Source organism: Hipposideros armiger, unplaced genomic scaffold, assembly GCF_001890085.2.
Source record: "Hipposideros armiger isolate ML-2016 unplaced genomic scaffold, ASM189008v1 scaffold_867, whole genome shotgun sequence".
Taxonomy (NCBI): domain Eukaryota; kingdom Metazoa; phylum Chordata; class Mammalia; order Chiroptera; family Hipposideridae; genus Hipposideros; species Hipposideros armiger.
Window position 1 is genome coordinate 94421 of NW_017732217.1, and position 23099 is coordinate 117519.

At 52.3% G+C, this 23099-nt stretch overlaps 1 protein-coding gene across 1 annotated transcript in view; it reads right to left on the reverse strand.

The window, feature by feature from the left end:
* Window positions 1–23099, reverse strand: part of FCGBP (Fc gamma binding protein) — a 67352-nt gene that overhangs the window by 2602 nt on the left and 41651 nt on the right. The window contains exons 6-18 of the mRNA XM_019629733.1: window positions 21210–21777; window positions 18319–18911; window positions 15423–16008; window positions 15132–15331; window positions 13763–13936; window positions 11150–11623; window positions 9536–10109; window positions 8538–9154; window positions 7615–8158; window positions 6197–6768; window positions 5406–5979; window positions 4177–4376; window positions 1186–1569 (exon numbers count right to left, since the gene is read on the reverse strand). Of these exons, the coding sequence (XP_019485278.1) occupies window positions 1186–1569; window positions 4177–4376; window positions 5406–5979; window positions 6197–6768; window positions 7615–8158; window positions 8538–9154; window positions 9536–10109; window positions 11150–11623; window positions 13763–13936; window positions 15132–15331; window positions 15423–16008; window positions 18319–18911; window positions 21210–21777 (6060 nt within the window). The remainder of the gene's footprint in view (window positions 1–1185; window positions 1570–4176; window positions 4377–5405; window positions 5980–6196; window positions 6769–7614; window positions 8159–8537; window positions 9155–9535; window positions 10110–11149; window positions 11624–13762; window positions 13937–15131; window positions 15332–15422; window positions 16009–18318; window positions 18912–21209; window positions 21778–23099) is intronic.

Here is a 23099-nt window from a genome sequence, read left to right on the forward strand (position 1 = left end):
TCCAGATTACACAAGAGAACTGCAGCCCCTGCTTCCACCAGCGCTGAGTCTCGGACCCTCTCCGTGCACTGGCGGCAGGATGTAGACCATCCACTGGGGGAGGGGTGTGTGGCCCATTGGCTGTATGCCCCCACTGAACCCGGAAGACACCAGTGGATGTCTCTGCAATCGACAAACAGGTCATGGAATAGAGACATGTTCATCTGGGAACTTTACTGTGGTCTCACATCTGTGTTTGGGTCTTAGGTTCTGCCACATGGGCCACGAATGATTAGATTATGAGTTGGCATCAGCCCTCAATTAGGCCAAACAGATCTCTCTCAGAAATTTGGAATTGGGGTGGTGAGAACCATGGGGTTTGGCAAATGCAACGCGGTTGTAAGTGAAAGGAGGTCAAGGGGCCACTGGGGCTGGAAGGGACTCATGAGGCAAACAACGACAGGCACGACGGGTCCCTAAGAGCAAGCCGAAGGACAGACGAGGAGAGGGTTAAGTGGCCTGGAACTGCAGAGCCCAGAGGAAGTGCCTGCCGAGCACCCCACCTGAAATCCATCATGGTCCCTGTACCCATAGTTACCACCAGCAACTGGTTCCCATCAAAGTGGTTAAGAGCATGGGTGATGGTGGGGTCAAACCTGGGTCTTCCAGGCACCCTCTGAGTGACGAGTAAATGACTTCACTTTCTTGGATCCTAGTTTTCCCTCTGTGTAAAATGGGGATGATAATAATCCCTGTGTTGGGGGGAGTCACAGAGAATGAAGCTTATTTGGAAAACAGTAAGTCTAAAAGATGGAAGTACAAATCCGGATAACACTGCCAGAGCACCTGGACCCAGCCACACCTGAACATCCACCCCTGGATTTTCTAGTTATATGAGCCAATGAATTCATTTTGCTCAAGGCAATTTGAATTTGGTTTCCTGTCACTTGCAACTGGTAGACTCTTGATTAACACTAGTATCAAAACTAGTAAGTTACATGAGGGTGTTTTTGCTCCTCAAGTACTCAGCCAGAACAGAGGGACTAACTTTGAAATACTGAGACCAATACAAAGCCAGAGGCCAAACAGCAGAGATCTGAATAAAAGAAAACAGATAGTAAGACAGATGGGCAGCCAGGAATGGAAGGACACTGCAACAGGAAGACAAAAGCCCAGGGGAGACATGTCCCCCGTGCCCACTCTTACCCATACGCCCTTGTGTGGGGTCACGGTCACCAGGCCGCCCCGGAAGAAGATGTGAGCCTGGCTCACAGCTTCAGCTTTGCCATGGCAGGAGTGGACATCAGCGAGCACACGGTACCAGGGCACGATCTTCTCTAGTCCTGGGCAGCTGGAAGAGAGCTCGTAGATGCCAGGGATGCTGATGTTACTGCAGGCCCCATCAAAGGTGGTGAGATTGGTGCCCATAGAGAGGGAACAGAGACCAGGGGGGACCCAGCAGTCCCGGGCCCCAGCCTCGACCTCACAGATGCGGCCTACAGGGCAGCCAGTTGCCTGGCATGTCAGTCCAGTGCTTGAGGAACAGGAACAGCGCTCGCTGCAGTCTGAGCTCAGCAGGGAGGAGTTCACCTGTGCACAGAAAGGGGCCAGGTTTCAGTGGTGTGGTGGATTGCAACAACGGCCACAATCCTTCAGCCCTCTGGATCCATGCAGATGACTTTGCCATGACTCCCATTAACAACTGTAGTTTATTTCCCCTTCTCCACTAATCCGGGGTGGCCTTAAGACTATGCTTTGGTTATCACAGTGCAGCAGAAGCAATGCTATGCCAGGTTCAAGCCTAGACCTCAAGAGACTTACAGCTTCTCTCTGTCTCTCTGTCTGTCTGTCTGTCTCTCTCTCCTTGCCCAGCCACTATGAGAACAAGCAGGGGCCTGCCAAAGACCCCGTGCAAGAGAGACAACAATCTCAGCCTGATGCCAGCCCCCAGCTGACCCACTGGGGGACTAGAGATATATGAGTGAGCCCAGGGGACAACAGAAGAACCACTCAAGTGAGCCCAGCCCAAACTGCAGGGTCACAGAATTGTGAACTAAACAAATAGTTGTTTTAAGCCACTATGTTCTGGGGTAGTTTGTAACCCAGCAAAAGCTAACTGACACAGGTACGGGTGGGCAGGAGATATTCCACAATCCTGGTAACCCAGCGCCCTTAAAACCCAATCCAGGAAACAACTTTCTCCTGGTTTTTCCCTACCTGACCCGCTGTTATTTCTTCACCACATTTTTAAGTTCTTCCTGATTTCCCACATCCTAAGGATACCTTGCCCAGGGCTCAGTCCTCAGACCCTTTCTTCCCTGTCTACATTTACAACCTGGCGATCTCATCAAATCTCATGAAAACTAAAAGCAGTGTCTGATCCTCAATTAGACCCTGGCCCAGGGGGATGGGGGATTGTTATAGAGGACATTATTGGGACAACTGGTAAAATTCAAATAAAATCTATATAATAGGGTTGAATCAGTGTTGATTTCCTGATTTTGAATTGTACTATGGTCATATTACATGAATTCCCTTATTCTTAGGAAATCCATGCTGAAGTATTTATAAGTAAAGGGGAGCTGTGTCTCTATCATATTATCACGCGGTTCAGAAAAAAATCATATGAATATATATTTATACAGGGTGGATGATAAAACATAAAACACACGTGGCAAAAGGTTAACAGTTGCAGAACCTCAATGAAGGGTATGCAAGAGTTCTTTGTACCATCCTTGAAATTTTTCTTAAGTTTGAATTCTTCCAAAACAAAAGTTTGAAAACTAAAAGAAATGAATGTGATAAAACAAATAAATTCCATCTCTATACCGATAACTCCCACATTTGTATCTCCAGCCCAGACACTCAAATCCAAGAAACCTTCTAACACAGGCAAAGTGGTCAGGGCTGGGATGGAAAAGAACAGGGGGCTGTGAGAGTCCAGAGGTATTTAACCCAGCCTTGGGGGGTTAAGGAGGGCTTCCTGTAGGTGGTGAGACCAGAAGGAAGAAGCAGAAATTTGGCATCTTCTTCCCCAGAAGTCCTGTACCTCCAGATGCTCTAGCCTACCTTTTTGCCAATAATAAAACTAGGATGAATTTCCTTTATTTGATAAATATGCTTTTGAAGAAGTAGAATACCTGGTGGCTCAGAGGGTGAGCCCTGGCTACTGGGGTGTGCATCCCAGCATCACCACTTGCTAATGTAATGGGTAGCCTTGGGCTGACCTCTCTGTGTTGCAATTTCTTCATCCGTAAAATCGGGAAAATAATGATGGCACCTGTCTCATGGGATTGTTGTGATTATTAAATGATTAGCATCTGTAACAAACTGGGTGCCTAGTAAGAGCTCAAAAAACATGCATAACAAAAATAAGTCAGTTATTAACTTTCAACTCACATCATTAAACTATTGTTAGCTGCACTACTTACTGTGCTATTGTAAATTGCTTTTACTTTTACTAAATGTGCTGGCTGTGGAGGGCAAGGCGGGCTCAGTAGGTGTCTTTCATGAGCAACTGCCCCCAATCCTCAGACACCTATGGCTCAAGGATGATGATAAACCCCATTTTACAGATGAAAACATGAGGCTCAGGGAGGGGACTGTAGTAGGCTGAATAACAGCCTCCCAAAGACATAGGGTCCCAATGCCTGGGCCCAGTAACAATGATCTTATATGCACATGTGATTAAATTAAGGATTTTGAGATGGAGAGATTATCCTGGATTATCTGGCTGGTCCATAAATGCAATCATGTATCCTAAGAGGGAGGCAGTGGGAGATTTTATGTCACACACAGAAGAGGAGGGGGACTATGACACAGAAGCAGAAATCAGTGATGTGACCACAAGCCAAGGAATGCCTGCAGCCATCAAAAGCTGGGAGAGGCAAAAAGGGTCTCCCCTAGAGCCTCTGAAGGGAGTGCTGCCCTGAAGACACCTTGATTTTGACCCAGTGATATGATTTCTAATTTATGGCCTTTGGGAGGACAAATTTCTCTTGTTTTAAACCACCAAGTTTATGGTCATTTGTCACAGCAGCTACAGGAAACTAATACAGAAATATCACCAGCACTGAGTCACACAGCTGGGAAATACTGGTGGCTCCTCTGTCTCCATCCTTGAGGGGGTCGGCACAGAAGCTCTGAGTCTCCCTCAAGCCCCTCCACCTCCCCTGCCCACCTCAAGCCCCTGCTCACCGGCAAGTATCGGCCGTCATGAGTGCAGCCGCAGTGCTGGACAGGGATGCAGGTGCCCTGGGAGAGCAGGAAGTGGTCATCGCACTCACAGCCCTCAAAGCAGCGGGTGGTGCAGCCCATGAGGCCAGAGAGAGCCGCGCAGGAGCCCTGGCAGGAGTGAGTGCAGACGGAGTAGTGGCTGTGGGCAGGGCACTGGAGCGCTGTGGAGAGAGGAGGCAGGGTGGGGTCATGCCTGCACTCAGGCACTGAAGAGTGAATGAATGGGGCCTGCTGCACACCCAGCCCTGGGGGGACAAGGGGCGAACAAAGCCCAGGCCCCGCTCTACAAAGCTCATAACTATGGGACAGATAGTGCCAGCCCAGTGTAATCAGGGCTGCACTGGGGAAACACAGAGGGGCCAGGGCCAGGATGGGGCAAAAACGGGGAGCTGAGGACCCAGGGGAAGCATCCAGGATGGGGGCCTGGGCTCTGTCTGAGCAACTGGTAGATGGTGTGGCCGCATCAAGATGAGGACCAGGGTCAGAGAATGGGAGGATCAGGTTTGGGGTGAAATGCTGATATCATATGGGAACACAGCAGGTGTGAGGGACCCTATGGACATCCAGGCGAAAGTGTCCAGAGAGCCACTGGGCCCCTGAGGCTGGCAGTCAGGAGAGAGGTGAGGGCTGGAGACAGACAGTGTCCATGCTCAGCAATGAAGACAAATCTAAGGCCATGGAGGTAGATGATGGCCCAAGACATAGGTCCTGCCCTGATGAGAATGAAGGGGACACAGCCCTGTCCTGGGTGTTTGAAGGAAACAGAGAACACCTGACTGGGGGGATCTGGGAGGTACAGTCCCTGGTGTCCGAGGGGGCTGCAGTCTTGCCCTGGGTGGGTCTAAGGAAATATGTTCCTGTCCTGGGGTGGGGGGTGGGGGGTCTGGGTGAGCCACAGACTCAGGCTTTATTGTATGAGCTTCAGATCTGCCGACCCGCCCTCCTAGGTCACAGCAGAAAAGGTCCAGGATGAGCCCTGAGGAAGAATTGTATGTATCTGAGGTTTTGGAGAGTTGAGAAGGTCCAGTCAGCGGGGCAGAAGGAAGCCAGCAGGGTATGCTGTGGGAGAAGCCAAGGGGAACCCTAAAACGGGGATGGACTGCTCCTGAGATGCAGGTAGGACAGGGAGCGGTTCAGGGGGCATCCCCGAGCCTGGTCTGGAGTCCTCTGGGGGGCCCATGGACACTCACGGCAGAAGCTTTCTGTCCTCCAGGGCTTCACGGTCTGGCCGGCTGCCTGGCAGGCCGCTGTGTAGGCAGCCAGGCTACGGCAGAGGACGGTGCTGTTGCCTTTCTGGGCACACATGTCGTAGACGCATTGGCGGAAGTACTCAGAGGGGCTCAGCACTGCGTGGCAGGCTGCGAAGGGGCCATGGAGGTCCCGGAGCTGCCCGCAGGCCTGGATGCTCTCATATGGTGCTGTCTCCTCTGATGAGCACACGGGGCAGCCCTGGGGCCCGCAGCCCTCGCCACAGCCCTGGGAGGAGCCAGGTGCCCGCCATGCAGCTCCAAAGGCATCCACACTGGGGGCCACAGTGCCACTGGGCAGGACAAAGTCATCGCTCCAATTGCCATTGAAGTTCCCACAGAGGCCACAGAGCCGGCCCCAGAAGGAGCCAGGGATGCCTATGAGGATGTAGGCGTCACCATCAAAGAGAAGCCGCAGCTTCTTGGTGGTCTGCAGGACCATGTTCCGGCCCTCAGCGGTCACCTGCACATGGCCCATGGCCACAGGCAGGGCCACAACCTCGCCATCCACGGTGACCTGGGTGGAAGGGTGGAAGGGTAAGGCACTCGGCGAACCACAGATAAGGCAGTCAGTCCCCTTAGACTCCCAGGATGGAGTCGTGTCCCTCTCGGTCCCTTTGGGGTGGGGCCATGTCCCCCACAGACTTTCCAGGACAGGGCAGTGTCCCTCTCACAGCCCCCAGGGCAGGGCCATGTCCCCTTCAAACCCCCAGGGCAAGGCAATGCCCACTTACCTGTGGGCCCCGAGCCAGGCTCACAGTCTGGCCAGCCACACTGACTAGCAGGCGTTGAGGCTCTCCAGCCACATTTTTCTCAAGTACAATGGTAAAGTCTTCATCCCTGGGATCTGGGTGGCAGACTCGGGCCAAGACATAGGAGCAGGAGCCATGCATATCATAGACACGTCCATCGAGGGTAACGTAGTGGATGCCCCCACTGGCCAGGCAGCGGCCACAGCCTGTCGAATAACAGCCCTGGACACCGTCCTCTATCCGACACTCTTCATGGGGCCTGCAGGCTTTGCCCTCCTGGCAGCTGACTTGGCCTCCTGGCCCACACTCACAGTGCCGCTCGCACTCGGGGCCTGGGTAGAAGGCCTCGCCCAATGGGTAGTAGTGGCCCTCATAGAGGCAGCCACACTGGCCCACAGGCACGCAGGAGTCGCCACTGAGCACGAAGCCGGCATCACAGACACAGCCCTCACGGCAGGCTGGTTCACAGCCCTCAGGCGCAGAGAGGCTCGGGCAGCTCACAGGGCAGGAGTCACCGCAGAGCTTGTAGTGGCTGTGGGCAGGGCACTGGAGAGCTGTGGGGACGAGAGAGGAGTGAACCGGGGGGAGACATGGAGTGAGGGAACTTGCCCAGAGGGATCTGTAGGTTGTGCCTGAGCATATTCACATGTGCATCTGTGCAGGGACCTGAGCAGGGTGTCGGATGCAGCACATCTAACTGGGGGATCCAGTGTGGGGACCAGGTCTCTCTGACCAGGTTGTGTGTCAACCTAATCAATTTGACCACGTAGATCTGACCAAGATGTGCAAACTAACTGTGGGTATCTCAGGGTGTGAATCTGACTGGGATGTGGGGCTGGACGTATCTCAGGGTATGAATCTACCTGCATGTTACCTGGCTGTGGATTTCTGACCTGGAACCCCTGACGGGTGTGTGGCAGTGTGTCTCTGACCAGGTGTATCTGACAGGAGAGAAGAAGTGCCAGGACTATCCGACAGAGAATCTGAAGGTATCTGCCTGATCTATGTCAGGGTCATGATTCCTTCCACCTTGGTGTACCCACCGTGTTTTCGTGAAAATTTGCCCAATTATCTCTGATCAGAAGAGTTCCTGTCTGAGGTTATCGGACCAATTCCTGTGTATTTCAGTGTCTGAAACAGTCCAGGGGCATCTGACCAGGTGTAACTCTCTAGGTCTCTCTGATTAGGTGTGTCTGAGTCTCTCCTATTGCTGAACATGACCTGGTGTATTTCAGTGTGTGAATGCCAAGGTGTCTTACAGGAGATATCTGGCTCAGGAGAGGCAGGGTGGTGTCTAAGCTCCAAGGAGGTGGAAAAGGTTCTTGTCAGAGCCCTGTGAAGAGGCGGGGAGGGGGGGGGGGGACCCCCACTATGTGGCTTATGCATGGATAAGTACTCACGACAGAAGTCTGCCCGCCTCCACTCGCCAAGCTGGGCCCCAGCGGCCTGGCAGGCTGCCACGTAGGCGGCCACGGCAGGGCAGAGGCCTCCCGGGTGGCCCTGAGCCTGGCAGGCGTCCAGCAAGCAGGCCTGGAAGTACTGCGCGGGCAGCACGAGGTGGTGGCAGGGCGCCAGCGGGCCGTCAGGGGCAGAGATCACGCCGCAGGCGTCGGGGCCGCCGAAGGGCTCCTGCTGCTCAGGCGTGCACGGCGCAGGGCACGGTCCAGGTACGCACTCCCCGCAGCCTGCGGCGCCTCCCACCTTCCAGCCGCTGGGGTTCCCGTCCACTGCCTTCAGATCGTCGGCGGGGTCCCGGTTGTAGTTCCCGCACAGGCCACAAAGGGCGCCCGCGTACGCCGCCGGCACGCGCAGGCGCACGTTGCTGTCCCCATCGAAAGCCAGCGAAAGCCCGGTGGCTGCGGTCACCACCACGTCGGTGCCGCTCAGGTGAGCTCGCAGGCGCGAGTCCAGCTGGAAGGGCAGCGCCACGAGCTTGCCGTCCACCTGCAGGCGCGGAATAGGGGTGAGGATAGTAAACGGTGTGGACAGAGGTTCAAATCCTGAATCCCCTACCTACTGGGTGGGTGGGAGCACGTGACTTCCCTCCTTTTAATAACAAGAACATCTATAGACACGATGTCACTGGCTCCTCACATTACCCTCTGAAGCAGCTACCTTTCCTTAGACCCATTTTACAGAGGAATAAACTAAACCTCAGAGATGGGGAAGCCACTGCTCCAAGCCATCTGGCTCCAAGGCCTGCACTCTGAACTCCATCAAGTGCCCACTAACCTGTGAAAGGTAATCAGGGGAATGGCAGACCACTAACTCCTAGGCAACTCAGGGCTGGCATGTGCTCCTGTCTGGCCCACAGACCCCTCACCTGCAGCTGCCGGGGCCAGCGGGCACTGAGGGTCAGGTTGTGCTTGTAGATGTGCAGGGTGACGCTGCGGGTATAGCTGACGGCCTGGCTGCCCCGGTGCTCATTGGCCACAGTGACAGTGAAGTTCTCAACTCCCGCCGGTGGTGTATGGCAGGGTGCACTCAGCAGGTACTCGCAGGCACCTTGGAAGTCGAATCGGTGCCCATCCAGGGTGATGTAATGGGGGTCACCCCAAGCTTGACACTCAGCCGTGCTGACAGGATGGCAGCCATGTTGGCCTGAGGGCAGCAGGGCACATACTTCACCTAGCCCGCACCTGGCAGGCTTGCAGACCAGCGAGCCACCCCCAGGACCACAGTGGCACCTCTCGGAGCAGGTGGCACCAGCCCAAAACTCGCTGCCTGCCTCATGGTAGGTGCCATTGGCCCAGCAGCCGCAGCCTCCATCCAGAGGAACGCAGCGGTCAGCGCTCAACACGAAGCCTGAGTCACACTGGCAGCCTTCAGCGCAGGGGCCCTCACATGGGGCTGGGGTCGTAGGGGGCGCAGGGGATGGGCAGCTGGCTGGGCAGGATGGGCCACAGAGCTCATAGTGGCTGTTGCTGGGGCAGGAGATCTCTGCAGGTACATGAAGGAATGGGAGGGAGAGAAAGAAAGAGAGAGAATGGTGTCAGAGGGTGGAATTGGAGCCTAGGATGAGAGGAGACAGAAACAGAGGAACAGGCAGAAACTGGGAGAGACAGAGCAAGGCACACAGAGAGAGAAAAAAAAACAAAGACCCAAACAGAGACATGGAGAGAGAGAGAATGAGAAATAGAGAGAGAGGGACCACCATAGGGACACAGAGATAAGCACTAAGAGACAGAGATAAGCACTAAGAGAGACACAGAGAGAAAGAAACAAACAAAAAGACCCAGCAGGACTGGCGTGAAACCACATCAGCCCCGCCAAGAGAGCATCCCTGCCCCTAAGTCCTGCCTTTGCTCCCTCAACACTCACCACAGCCTGCCTGCGTCCTCCAGTCCTTGATGACAATGCCAGCGGCCTGGCAGGCAGCAGCGTAAGTAGCCAGAGCCTGGCAAAGTACGTCCTGGGCCCCACCACCCAGGCAGACATCCAGAACGCAGCCCTTGAAGAAACTCTCAGGTGCCACATGGGCATGGCAGGCAGCGAAGGGTCCTCCCATGCCAGCAGCCAGGGGTCCACAGAAGCCAGGGCCCCCGTACTCCTCCAGCTTATCCTCAGAGCATGTTGGGCAGGACCCCTGACATTCATCCCAGCACAGTGTGTTCCAGCCTGGGGCTCGCCAGCTGCCGCCCCAGGTGGGTATGGAGGGAGCCAGTGTGCCGTTAGGGAAGGCTTGGTCGTTGCTGGGGTTTTGGTCCATGTTCCCGCAGAGCCCACACACCGCGCCATGATAGCTACTGGGCAGCGTCACCTCCACTTTCCAATTCCAGTCATAGCTGACCTGCAGCCCGAAGTCAGCTGCCAGTACTGCTTTTGATCCTCCATGTGTCACTGAAAGCCGCCCACCAGCCACAGAGACAGGCAACGCTGTCAGCACACCATTCACCTGGTGGAAAGGGGGAGGGGGGTGGGAGGCAAACAGAGGTCACTCGAGGTGGGGAGGCCCAGCTCTGGCCCCTGCCTCCCTCACTTGGCATGCCATGGCTTCGAGCTGCCAAGGCCTTCCTCATAACTGACGGTCATATAGTCATTTGACAAACACGGACATCTGTAGTCCAGGCCCTGGGGAATGCAACCTAACTGCTTCTTTTTCTGAGCCTCTCTCTTAATCTCCATCTCCCTCCCTTCTTTTCCCTATTGACTCGCCCTCCCTCTACATCTAGATCTCTCTCTCTCTCTGGATTTCTTTTTCTCAGACACTGTGTGTGTGTGTGTGTGTGTGTGTGTGTGTGTGTGTATTCACTCTCTGGGTCTCTATCTGGGTCCATCTCTCTGGGTCTTTCCCTCCCTTGCTCCCTCCCTCCCTCATTCCCTGGGCACCGCTCACCTCTGTGTGGCTGGGCATCTCTTCCACTCACTCACCATCACTGAGTGCCTAACCTGCCCCACGCCTCCCTCTCCCCCATGAGCTGTCATTAATCTGCTTCTCCATTACCCTGGGCAGAAAGGGGGGCCCACCTCTCTCTCTAGCTTCCTGAATCTCGCTCCACTTTGGAGGCCCTGGGCCTTTCATTTGTCCCCTCACGTTCATGGTGGCTTCCCCATGAGGTCAGGCCCTCAGCCGAGCACTTAACATAACCACCTCAATGTGGGGCAGGACCTGCTATGATCCCCATTTCTCAGATAAGGAAACTGAGGCTGACCATGTAGTCACTTGCCCAACATCACACCACTCACACAGAGAGCCTGGATTCTAACCCAGGCGTCTAAAAAGGCAAATACTGAAGGCCTATGTTAAAGCCCTTTGCCAAGGGGTGAGCTCGTAATTCCCAACAGAGGGCTGGTCTTTCTGCTGTAATTGTTGTTGCTTTGTTGCCATTTTGTTTCAGGCCTAGGTGAAGAGAGAGAACGCTAAGCTCCTAACTGTGGCCAGCAGGACCCCTCCCACCCTACCAGGGGCACAGGGGACCATCCTGTGGGACTTACCCGGACTTTGCCAACTTCACCTTTGTGGATGGAGATGTTGGTGTTGAGAGTAGTGACAGTGACGAGCCTCACGAAGGACACAGCAGGGCTGCCCCGGTTCTCGTTCTTGGTGGTGATGGTGAAGGGTGTCAGGCCCTGGGTGTTGACCTTTGGGCAGCTGGTTGTTGCCAGCACATAGTTGCAGGTGCCCTGGAAGTCAAAGTTCCAGCCATCGAAGGAATGGTAGTGGGGATCACCCCATAGCCAGCACGTGGCCTCATAGTTGGGCACGCACACTGCCTGGCCATCCTTGTCCTGGCACGTCTCCTGTGGCCGACACGTCACACCTTTGCACGGTTCTGGGGAGAGAGGAGAGAGGACCTTTTCACTCGAATAGCCCAGATTTTTTTCCTCACACAGAGGACCTTGAGGGGCTGCCCAGCACGAGGCCGGCTGCTCCCTAGCACCTGCCCCATCTGTGCAGGGATGCTGGCTCTAAGGGCCTCTGTAGGCAAGACCAGATTCCAGGGTCCTCACATCTGAGATGCACACCCTACAGTTTGCTGTTTCTGAGACCAGACCCTGGGGGACCCCCATGTCTAAAACTCAGGCCCTGTGGTGGACTGTGCCTAAGACCCTGCCAAAAGTCCCCACACCTGAGACCCAGGCCCTGCAGTTTGCTGTCTGAGACTCAGGCCCCAAGGTCCTTGCAGCCAAGACCCAGGCTCTAGGGTCTCTACATCTGAGACCCAGGCCCTGGGTTTCCCTTGCTTGAGATCTCAGCCCCAGGGAACCCAGGACTGAGACCAGAGCCCCAGGGGTTCCTGTGTCTGCGATGCCAGCCCTGAGGGTGTTCACGAATGCATCTGCAGCCCCAGGATATCCGTACTCAACACCTGGACCCAGGTTCCCCCATGTCTGAGCTCCCAGCCTCCTTGGGGACACCACATTTGAGACCCAGGTCCTGGAAGTGTCTGTGCCAAGAGCAGGGTACCAAAGGAACTTTCTGCTGAGTACCTAACCCACCCCAGAGGTCTCAACATTTGAGACCCTAACCATGGTGTCCCTGCATCTTAGTCTCATGGCCTGGGATCCCTCTATGCAAGGCTCTCTCTTCAGGGTTCCTGCATCTGAGGCCCTACCTCCGAGGGTCTCTTTATCCAAGACTCTGTGAATAAGACCACTGTATTTACAATCTCAGGTTTTGAAACCCCTATGCCCAAGACCCCAGCGGTAAAACTTCCTCCTCTCTCCCAGTGCCCCTTTTCAATTTATCACCTTTCAGCTCCACGTTTACAGAGTTAGGCTTTGCCAGTAGAGGGCGCTGGAGGGTCCCAACAGGAGAATGGGCTCCATTTCCTGCTTCCAGCCTGCTCTGCCCTCCTGGCTCCTGCTGCGGTAGGGGGCTAGCTGCACGTGGGACACCCACTCAGGAGGCCCACTGGCCTCAGCTGGCTTCTCAGTGAGTCACTTAGGCACCCCATCAGGTGGCTTCCCAATGAGTTTTGCCAGCACCCACCGGGGTTTTCCCGCTTGCCAGCTCCAGCCTGCAAAATCTCTCTGCCATCCAGTGGGCTACAACCACAGCCTGCAATGAGATCTGCTCTCCTCAGCCTTGGGATGGGAGCCCTCTTCCCAATTCATCCCTTCCTTGGGTGCTCTGCTTTAGCTTTAGGGGCAAGAGGTGCTCCCTATATCTGTGCTTGTGTTTGTTAGTGTTGTTTCTGCTCCCTAGCACTCAATCCTACAAGTAAAGAATTTGATTAAACTTTCCTTGTTCGAGCTGCTGTGTGGTTTCTGTCTCCTGATTGGACTCTAACTGATATACCCCCACCCCTGGGAGTCCCTGTGATCCTGCCCATCAGCCCTGAGGGTCTCAGTGAGTTGTGAAGGTCCCATTTCCTCACCCTCAGGAATAAGGAAATTATTCTCTGCCCTTTGCCTTAAGAAACCAGTCCTGGGGGGCAGCTCTGTATCTTAGAATTAATCTGGGGGTTCCCCATACCTGATAACATATCCCTATAAATCCTGATCCTCCACTCAAGGGGTGTCCTGTATCCAAGACCCCAGTCTGAGACCTCAGGACTCTACTTTCTGTCCCTGTCCCCATGGGTCCCAGTCTCCCCGACCCCTTGGGAGTGGTGTCTGAAGTCCCGAGCCTAATCTCAAATACCAGTGGTCAGCAAACTATGCCACCGCTAGCTGCCTGTTTCTGTAAATAACGTTTTGCTGGAGCTACACCCCCTCACTTACATGGTCTACAGTTGATTTCATGCCACAATGGCAGAAGAGTAGTTGTGACTAAGACCGTATGGCCTGCAAGTTTAAATATTGGGTTGTCGGAAAAGTCATGATGTATTTTTTCTAAGTCAATATTTATCATCTGGCCCTCTAGAGAAAAAGTTTGTCCCTGCCTTATGCTGAGGGTCTCTGACATCTGCTCAGAAAACCCAGCTCTGAGTGCCCCCACAGACTGGATTCCACCATGAGGGTCCCTGCCTTCCAGACAGGCCCTGGAAATCCTAGCCCAGGGGTCCCCAGGTCTGAAACCTCAATCCTTAGTCCTCTGTGCCTCCCACCATAAAGATCCAGGTAACACCACGTTCTGTTGCTGTCCTCTGTTCCCAGCCACACCGGCCTCAGGCCCAGCCCCAGCCCCAGCCCAGCACCTTTGATGCAGCTCAGGACGCCTTCCGAGGGCTGGCACACCTGCCCCGGTTCACAGCTGTGGCTCTGGCATGCCAGGCCTTTCCCGGTGTGGCACACGCACTGCTGCTGGCAGTTGTCAATGAGTACTGTTTGTCCTGGCTGTGGGGACAGAGGGCACAACCATCAGGGTGGGAGCTGACACCAGCGTCTCTGGTGTTCTGGCACAGAGGAGTTCGGGGGGACATGAAAGGGACATCTTTCAGCAGGGGTGGCCCCTGGTCTGTGAAACTAAGGCACAGCATAGCTTTGGGGTCCAATTCATCCATCCAGTCATTCATTCACTCACTCACTTTCATTCATTTACTCACTCATCTGTTTATTCCAAAATACCGACTAAATGTCTGCTGTCTAGGAGAAATGGTGTAACATAGTAAGTAAGAGCAAAGGCTCTGGAGCAGATTCCTGGGGTCTGAAGCCTGCTTCTGCTATTTTCAAATCATGTCACTCTTTATGCCTCAGTTTCCACATCTGTAAGTTGCAAGTAATAATAGCACCTACCAATGAAAGTATAACTGAGTTAGAAATACATATAAAGTACAGATGAAATGAAATGGGATTTCCTTTAAATCATCCAGATTGAAGAGGAAACGGGTAGAGATGAAACGGGACTGGGAACTATTATTTTTGAAGCTGAGTGCCGAGCGCATGGAGATTTATTACACTGTTCTCTTAGCTTTCACACGTTTGAAAATTTTCATAATAAAAAATTTAATTATAGCACTATACTATATTACTATTATTATTACTATTACTATTACTATACTATACATATAGCACTTAAAGCAATACCAGGCACATAGTAAGCACCATCTGCCTGTTTGCTGTTATTACTATTATTAGTTGTATGAGAAGAGCAACAGAGAGGGTCCTGCTCGAGCTCACAGTGCTCGGAGGGAAACAGACTTTAGATAAACACACTCACATCAAAGGAAAAGGAGTAACTCAGAGTGGGAGAGGGAAGCAGAGGGAGTTAGCTGACTGTTGTAACACACAAAATCTAGCCCTGGGATACAAAGCCAAAACTTGACCTGGGGAGCCAGGGGAGGGTTTAAAGTTGCAGAAGCCATGGTCCTATTTACAAAGTTCTTTCCTGCTGCCAGAGGGACAGTGACCAGAGGGAGCAAAAGCAAGGCTGGGAGGGGACAAACTGGACCCCAGTGGGGCTGTGGGGAGGGAAAGAGGGGTGGGTGGGAGAGATTTCGGAGGCCAAGTGGACAGGCTGTGGGGCTGATGGGCAGTGGGAGGGGCTTCAGGATGACGGCCACGACTTTGCCCAGGATGACCGGGTTCCTACCTCATAGTAGACACCGTTGTGGTAGCAGCCACATTCCTGGATGGGCACGCAGGCTTGGCCATCACTGAGGAAGCCAGGGTCGCACTGGCAGCCCTCAGCACACTTATCTGGGCACTGCGGGGCTTCGCTGAGTGCAGAGCAGGTCAGGGAGCAGGTGTCTGCACAGAGCTCATAGTGGCTGTGGGAGGGGCACTTCATCGCTGCAAAGAGCGGGTGTGGGTCAAAGCCTACGCAAAGCAGGATCTGCCCCTCCTGTGCCTCCACCTCCCCGCCCCTCTGCCCCTCACTCACGACAGAAAGATTCGGTCCTCCAGGGTTCAATGTGACCTCCAGCTGCCTGGCAAGCGCTCACATAGGCCTGGATGTTGCTGCAGAGAATGTTCTGGTTCCCGTCACCCACGCAGAGATCGAAGACACAATCTTGCAAGGGGCCCTGGGGATTGAGCAGCTTGTGGCAGGTGGCCAGCGGCCCCGTGGGGCTGGTGAGGAACCCACAGAACTCCTCCTGCTTGTACTTGTCCTGCAGCCCAGGTTCACACTCCAGATTGCAGTCCTCACCCGGCTTGCAGGTGGGCGGTGGCAAGCAGGGAGAGCCAGGCACTGCCGCCTCCCAGGAGTTGCCGAAGTCATTGGGGCTGCCTGCCTGCGAGCCGTCGGGCTTCTGGAAGTCGTCCTTGGGGTCACCATTGTAGTTTCCACACAGGCCACATAACCGCTGGTAGTAGTTGCCTGGGATGGTGACCCGCACATTGTACACAAGGTTGTAGGCCACACGCAGGCCAAAGTCAGTCTCGATCACCATGTTCGAGCCATGCTGGGAGACGCGGACCCGGCCCTGTTGCAGCACCACCGGTGGCTTCATGTCCACACCGTCCACCTGGGAGGCAGGAGATGCCATGTTTTAGAGGGTACACTTTGAGAGGGCAGCTCCTAGGTCAAGCTCCTGCCTGACATTAAAGATCTGCGTGACCTTAGTTTCCATATTTGTAAAATGGGTATAATAATAGGGTCTTAGAAGGAGTTGAATGGTGTTCCCCAAAAGATATGTCCACCCAGAACCTCAGAATATTGACCTTGTTTGGAATAAAGGTCTTTGCAGATGTAATTAGGGTAATGACCTTGAGATGAGGTCATCCTGGATTAAGGTGGACTCTACGTACAATGACAAGTGTCCTTGTAAGAGCCAGAAGAGGAGAAGACACACACACAGAAGAGAAGGCCATGTGAAGAGGAGGCTGGGATTGGAGTGCTGCGGTCACAAGCCCAGAAACACCTGCTACTACCAGAAGCTGGAAGAGCCGAGGAAGCATCCTACCCTACAGCCTTTGGAGGGGGTGCAGCCCTTGCCAACACTTTGATTTTGGACTTCTGGCATTCATAACTGTGAGAAAATAAATTTCTGTTGTTGTAAGCCACCAAGTTGGCGGTAACTTGTTCTGGCAGCCACAGGAAACTAATCCAGATCTCAATGCGGTAACAACCGTAGCAGCTATCCTTTAATCACCACTTACTACAGTGATCAATAATGCAGTGACTGACTCCAGAGCCACCTGCCGGGGTTCAAACACAGCTCTGCCCCTTTCTTTCTCTGTGACCTTGTGCAGGTGAGTCACCTCTCTTGTTCTGTTTCCTCGTCTATTGAGTAGGAATGAGGCACCTACCCCATAGGGCTGTTGTTCAGGATTCGATAAATTAATATTTGCAAAGTGCTGGGAAAGGCGTCTGGCACAGGAGCATTCACTGTTATTATTAACTATGACTGGAAGTTTTTATTTTGAAGAGTAAATGGGTGCTCAGGGCTTTTGCCTAAAGCATCAGTGGGTGGAAAGTCAGGTGAAATGAAAGTTCTGGGGAAATGAACTTCAAGTCCATGAGCCAAGAAGCAGTGGTTTCAGTTTACAGCTGCTGGGCACCAACAAAGCCTTGCAAATCCATCCCTGAGTAACACACGCGCTCGGCCTTCCTTCACACAGACACAGTGAGCATCAGGTTCTTTATGAAGTGTGAAGGATTGGAGGAGGAGGCAGGAGAAAGACATGCTCCTGGCTGAGCCCCCTAAAAACAGAGTCGACCATCCTACTTCCCGAGCAGGGACAAGTAGTGGTTAAGGACAAGTGACTTAACCCCGTGCCTCAGTTTCCTCGTCTGTAATAGTTTACACCTCATCGAGAAGCTGGGGGATTCAGTGAGATGAACTAAGAACGCCAACAACTCACACGTGTTCAGAGCAAACTATGCGTCAGGTGCTATTCTAGAAGCTCAGCTGTGTCAGGGACTATATGAAAATGTCGAGTGCGTGTACAGTGTGTAGTGAGCACCTGAAAAAGTCAGCTTACTCATTAGCATCCTCATCGTCAACACTGCTTCTCATACAGCGGCCATATGCCTGCATTTTAGAGGGATCTTAGGGGAAACCCCTCCAATGTAAGCGAAATGTGGGTTTCCACGTGAGACCAAAGGTTTCTCAGTCAGAAAAGCACCACGGAGCACCCAGGGTCCAGCGTGCTGTCTCCTGGTTCACTGCCTTGGGTTCATGTCCTACCTTTGCTGAGGGACTTTGGGTCAGTGATGGGGCCTCCCCCTCTAAAAAATAAAGCAGATCATGGTACCTCCAGCGACTGCTGCAAGGATAAAATGACACTGTGGATGTGAAGTGTTTAGCAGCCAACAAGGTCTGGGGCCAGCTGTGTAAAAACCGTAGCTGCCGTTATTATTGTTGTTATGGTTGTTAAGGGGTGATGGTGTCACCCACAGATTGCCCCCTGTCCTTAAACCTTTCCCATCCCTGAATTACCCCAACTTCTGATTGCACAATGTTCTGCCACTGGCCATGAGACCAGGGAGGTGGCTGGACAAGGATGGAGGGGAAGATGGAGTGGAAGGGAGGAGGGGTGGGAGAGACGTTCAGAGGCGACAGGCCAGAGGCAGGCAGAGGGGAGACTGAGGAGCACAGACAGAGGGAGACTGAGCCCCATGGGAGCAGGTCCCAGGTCCCCAAAGCCTCTGCCCTCCTTGGCTCCCCACTCTGGGATCTGACTGGCACCCCCTCTTCTGGAGACCCCATGCCTCCCACATCCACTTGGAGCCCTGTGCCCCTTGCCCCTGGGCTGAGTGCGGCCTGTTTCCCACCCACAGATCGCCCTTTACCCCAGGCCCCCTTCCCTTCAGGTTCTGCCCCTGCTCTCACCGTGACTTTCCATTGATTCTGCTCCAGCCGCAGGGTGAAGTTAGCCACCTTGACAGTGACCACTTTGGTCACACTGACTTTCCTGTTTTTCCACTGCACATTCTCCTGCAGGACGGTGAACTGGTCCAGGCCAGGCCGGCTCCCGCAGGTCTGAGCCAGCACATACACACAGGTGCCCATGAAGTCGTAGCGGCGGCCATCAAAGGTGGTGTAATGGGGATCTCCGGATGCCTGGCAGGTGGCAGAGCCCACAGCCACACAGCCCAGGATGCCACTGGACGGCTGGCAGGCCTCATGTGGGCCACAGCTGGAGGGCTTACAGGTCACCAGGCCACCCTCATGGCAGTGGCAAAGGGAATCGCACCCCGGTCCGGGATAGAAGGTTTGGCCTGACGGGTGGTAGGCACCCTGGTATATGCAGCCACAGGAGGTCATGGGCACGCAGGACTCACCGTTGAGCATGAAGCCCTCATCACACACACAGCCCTCGTGGCATTCGGAGCCGCAGCCCCCGGGCACTGGGAGGTCTCCACAGGAGAGCGGGCAGCCGTGGGAACACGCCTCGTAGTGACTGTGGGGCGGGCAGCTCAGAGCTGCAGGGAGAGCGGCCATCAGGATGGAGAATCTCTGCTCCCCCGTGACACAGATGACTCCCTGACACACATGCATGTGCACACATACGCTCACACATAAGCAGTCCAGCTACAAGGATCCCCTCTGTTGAGTGGGGAACAGATTACATCACAGCTAATCTGATCCTGATAATTACGATTCTTTTCCTCTTTAACTATGGTTTGGGTTATCTATAACGTCTTCAGTGACCTTATTCAAGTTGGTAACAAGTTGTGGATATGTGGTGTGTATTTTAAACATTTGGATGCGTGTATAGTGTGTGTGTGTGTGTGTGTGTGTGTGTGTGTGTGTGTGTATTCTATGCAGTGTATTTGTGAATGCAGTATTCTTAGCTTCTTCACTCTATAGTAGTAGTAATTCTACAGTATATTAAAATATGGGGTCATCAGGAAAGTCATGGCGCATTTTTGCATTGAAAAACATAGAAAAATATGTCATGACTTCCTCAACGACCCCATATTTGGCCATGTTGTAAAGAAAAAAAGAAAAAAATTCTTGTTCATCTCTTCAAGCCCCGTTCACTCCAGATTATAAAACAGGCAGTTTCCTAAAAACAAACAAACAAACAAAACAAAACAAAAAACAAACAAACAAACAAAAACCGAAAACTGAACCCAATCAAGCCTCTATCTGTGTAGTCCAATACAATAGTCACTTGTGGCTATTTAAATATAATTTAATTAAAATGAAATAAAATTGAAAGTTTAGTTTCTTGGTCACACTAGCCCCATTTCAAGTGTTCAGTAGCCACATGTGACTAGTGATGACCATATGGGACAGCTCAGATCATTTCCATCATCACTGAAGTTCTATTGGACAGCACTATTCTAGGTCCAATATCCAGTTTACAAGAGAATCTGGTGGGACAGAGAGACAAGTTAAATAACACTATAAAGAAGCAACTAGCTGAAACCAGAAAGTAGGAAATCCTGCAGGACAAATGACCTGTTTTTTCCAATAAATAAGTGGCATGAACAAAAGGGAGGGGTAGATAGAGGAACGGATATGTGATAGAGCAAGTATAATAAAATACGGATTGTAGAATCTAGATGGTGAGTATCTGAGTATTCACTGTAAGTTCTTTCAACTTTTCTGTATATTTGAAGAATTTTATAATAATATGTCTGGGGGTAAGGAGGCTATTAAAGGAAAAATGTGATTTAAGAAAAATCAACCCAATGCAATATGTGTGGATTTGGTCTGGATCCAGATTCAAAAAACTGAAAAAACACATTTTTTTTAGACAATTGGGGAAATTGGAACCCAGGTTGGGGTTTAGGTGATGTTAAGGAATTAGTGCCATTCTAATGGTTTTTAATTCCAAGAGAATTTAACCTAGTGTAACAAAGTTATAGACATGGAAGTCTCTTTTTTGATCACTGCATCATCCATTTTTGCTGGGTAACAAACATCCCCAAAGTTTAGTGAATTAAAACCACAGGTATTTGTTATTTTTCATGAGTCTGTGGGCTGTGCAATTACTCAAATTTAGGATTAAAATGAGAGATGTATGGTTGAAATTCTATTAAGTTCAGAAACTCTAGGAGTCAGAATAGTGGTTACCTCTTGAGGCATAGTGCTAGGAACGGGTGTGAAGGAGTTTCTGAAGGGGTGGGAAGCTTAGTACGTTCTTTTTTCTGATTCTTGGGACAGGTTATGCAGATTTATTCTCTTGCTGAAAATTGATCAATCTGCTTACTTATTATATGTACATATTCTTGAACATGTGTATTGCATTTCAACAATAAATTTAAAAATGTAAAGATCCAAAAGATCCAGTGAGGGGGTACATAGCTTTCAAACCTCTTTTATAGCAAGCAAAGACATTTGAAGACCATCCCTGCACCCATATCTGATGCAAGGGTCTCAAACTGACTGCCCAAGGGGTCAGGCAGATGTTGTAAATGAATGAGGTAGGCCAGATGGCGACCAAGAACTGGAGAGGGAACCAAGCTCCTTCTAAAGGCAATACTACTGCTTGTTTCTGAATGACAACTGCCATATGGGAATCAGACCCTGGGCCACCAGATGTATTTGGGCATCTTACAAATATTTACTGCATCTATGACTTCCTAGCTGTCATGATCCTGAGCATGCAATTGAACCTTTCTGAGCCCCAGTTTCCTCATCTGTTAAATGGGTAAAACCATAGTCCTTATCTCATAGGGTTGTTATAAGAATTAAGTGAATTAGTGATGTTTTTACATTAATGAATATCCACAAAGCTGAACCCCTCAGCTGTCACTATTGATACTCACGGCAAAGTTCCTCACTCCTCCAGGGGTGCACAGTGGCCCCTGCAGCCTGGCATGCATCAGCATAGCTGGCCAATGCATCACACAGTGGCCCGGACTGGCCCGGCAGTAGGCAGCGGTCGTAAACACAGTCGCGCACAGCACCCTGTGGATCCAGCGTGTCGTGGCACTCTCGGAAGGGGCCCTTAGGGTCGGCAAGGATCCCACACTCCTTCTTGCTCTGCAGCTGCTGGGCCACCAGGGAGTCCAGCTTGGGACAGTCACCTGGCTCAGTCGCTCCACAGCCTGGCCTGGTCTCCTCCTGCCAGCTGTTCCCAAAAGCCAGTGCATTGGCAGCTTGGCCTCCACCCCGCAGAGCCAGGTCATCACCTGGGTTCTCATTGAAGTTCCCACAGAGCCCACACAGGGCCCCAGCATAGCTGCCGGGCACCTTGACAGTCACACGGTCATTCCAGTTGTAGGTGACAGTCAGGCCAAAGTCTATGCGCACGACAGCATCTTGGCCCTGGCGGAACACCTGCACCTGCCCATCTGCCGCCTGGAAAGGCAGGTACTGAAGGATGCCATCCACCTGGGTAGAGATACAAGAGGGCCAAGGGGTCAGGGTATTCATGGCTCTGTGGCCTGCCCCTCTTTCCCTCAGCTCCAGTTATTCTTGGCTCCTTGATATTCTCTTGAGCACATTATGCTTGGTCCCACCTCAGGGCCTTTGCGTTTGCTGTTCCCTCTGCCTGGCACACCATCCACTTAAAGTATCGCCTTAAATCCAAATCTCTAACCCATGACCTTCAAAGCCTACAGGATCTGTCTCCCCATTACCTCCCTGACCTCACCTCCCCCAACCTTCCTCCTCACTCATTCTGCTCCAGCCACACTGGCTTTCTTGACAGTCCTCTAATTCCCCCCATTTAGTCTAACTTTAGGGCCTTTTCACTTGGTCAAGAACACCACCTACCACTTTTCTCCTGGTTGCTTCCCCTTCATCCTTCAAGACTTGGCTTAAACCCAAGCCCCTTCCCTAGAAGGTCCTGCTTACCCTTGGCTCTGTCCACCTTTGTGTCTGAATCACCTGCCACATCACTCACCCAACCTCCTTGCTGTCAACCTGAACAGATCAGTACACTGCCACTTCAGGGCCTTTGCACTTGCTGTGCTCTCTTCCTGGCATACCACTCATCACTCTGCACTTGGCCACTTCTACCTCATTTTTTAGGTGTCAGCTTTGATTCAAATCTCTCACAATGGCCTAAAAAGTCCCAGATTGATGTAAGCCCCACTACTCTCCAATTGAATTCTCTAGTATTGCCCTATTTCCAGGTCCAGTTTGTTCCTGCCTCAGAGCCTTTGTACTTGCTGTTCCCTCTGTCTGGAACGCCCTTCCAGCCATTTCTCTCTCTCTGCCTGTTCCATCTCTTTCTTCAGGAGAAGCAACAGAAGGTAGTGGTTGAGAGTATGGACTCTGGAGCCAGATAGCCTGGTTTCAAATCCTGGCTCTGCCACTCATTACCTGTGTGTCCTTGAATAGGTGACTTACCCTCTCTGTGCCTCAGTTTCCTCACCTAACAAGATTAAGAATTTCACAGGATAGTAGAGATCAAATGAGTTACTATATGTCAATCATTTAAGACATAGCAATAACTTACTATATGTTGGTTATTATTATTATTCAAGCCTCCGTTTAAATGTCATCCCAGAGAGGTGAGAACATAAATATTCATAATTATGTTCTCTGTTTGTCTAGAAGCTTCTCTATGCCAAACTAGGCTTTATGAGCAGAATTTCCTTTACTCCAAGGTCATTCTGAGGGTTAAGAGTTAAGGTCTGTTGGGCCGGCCGAGTGGCGCGATGGTTAAGAACTCGCTTGGGATGCCAGAGGGCCCCGGTTCGGATCCC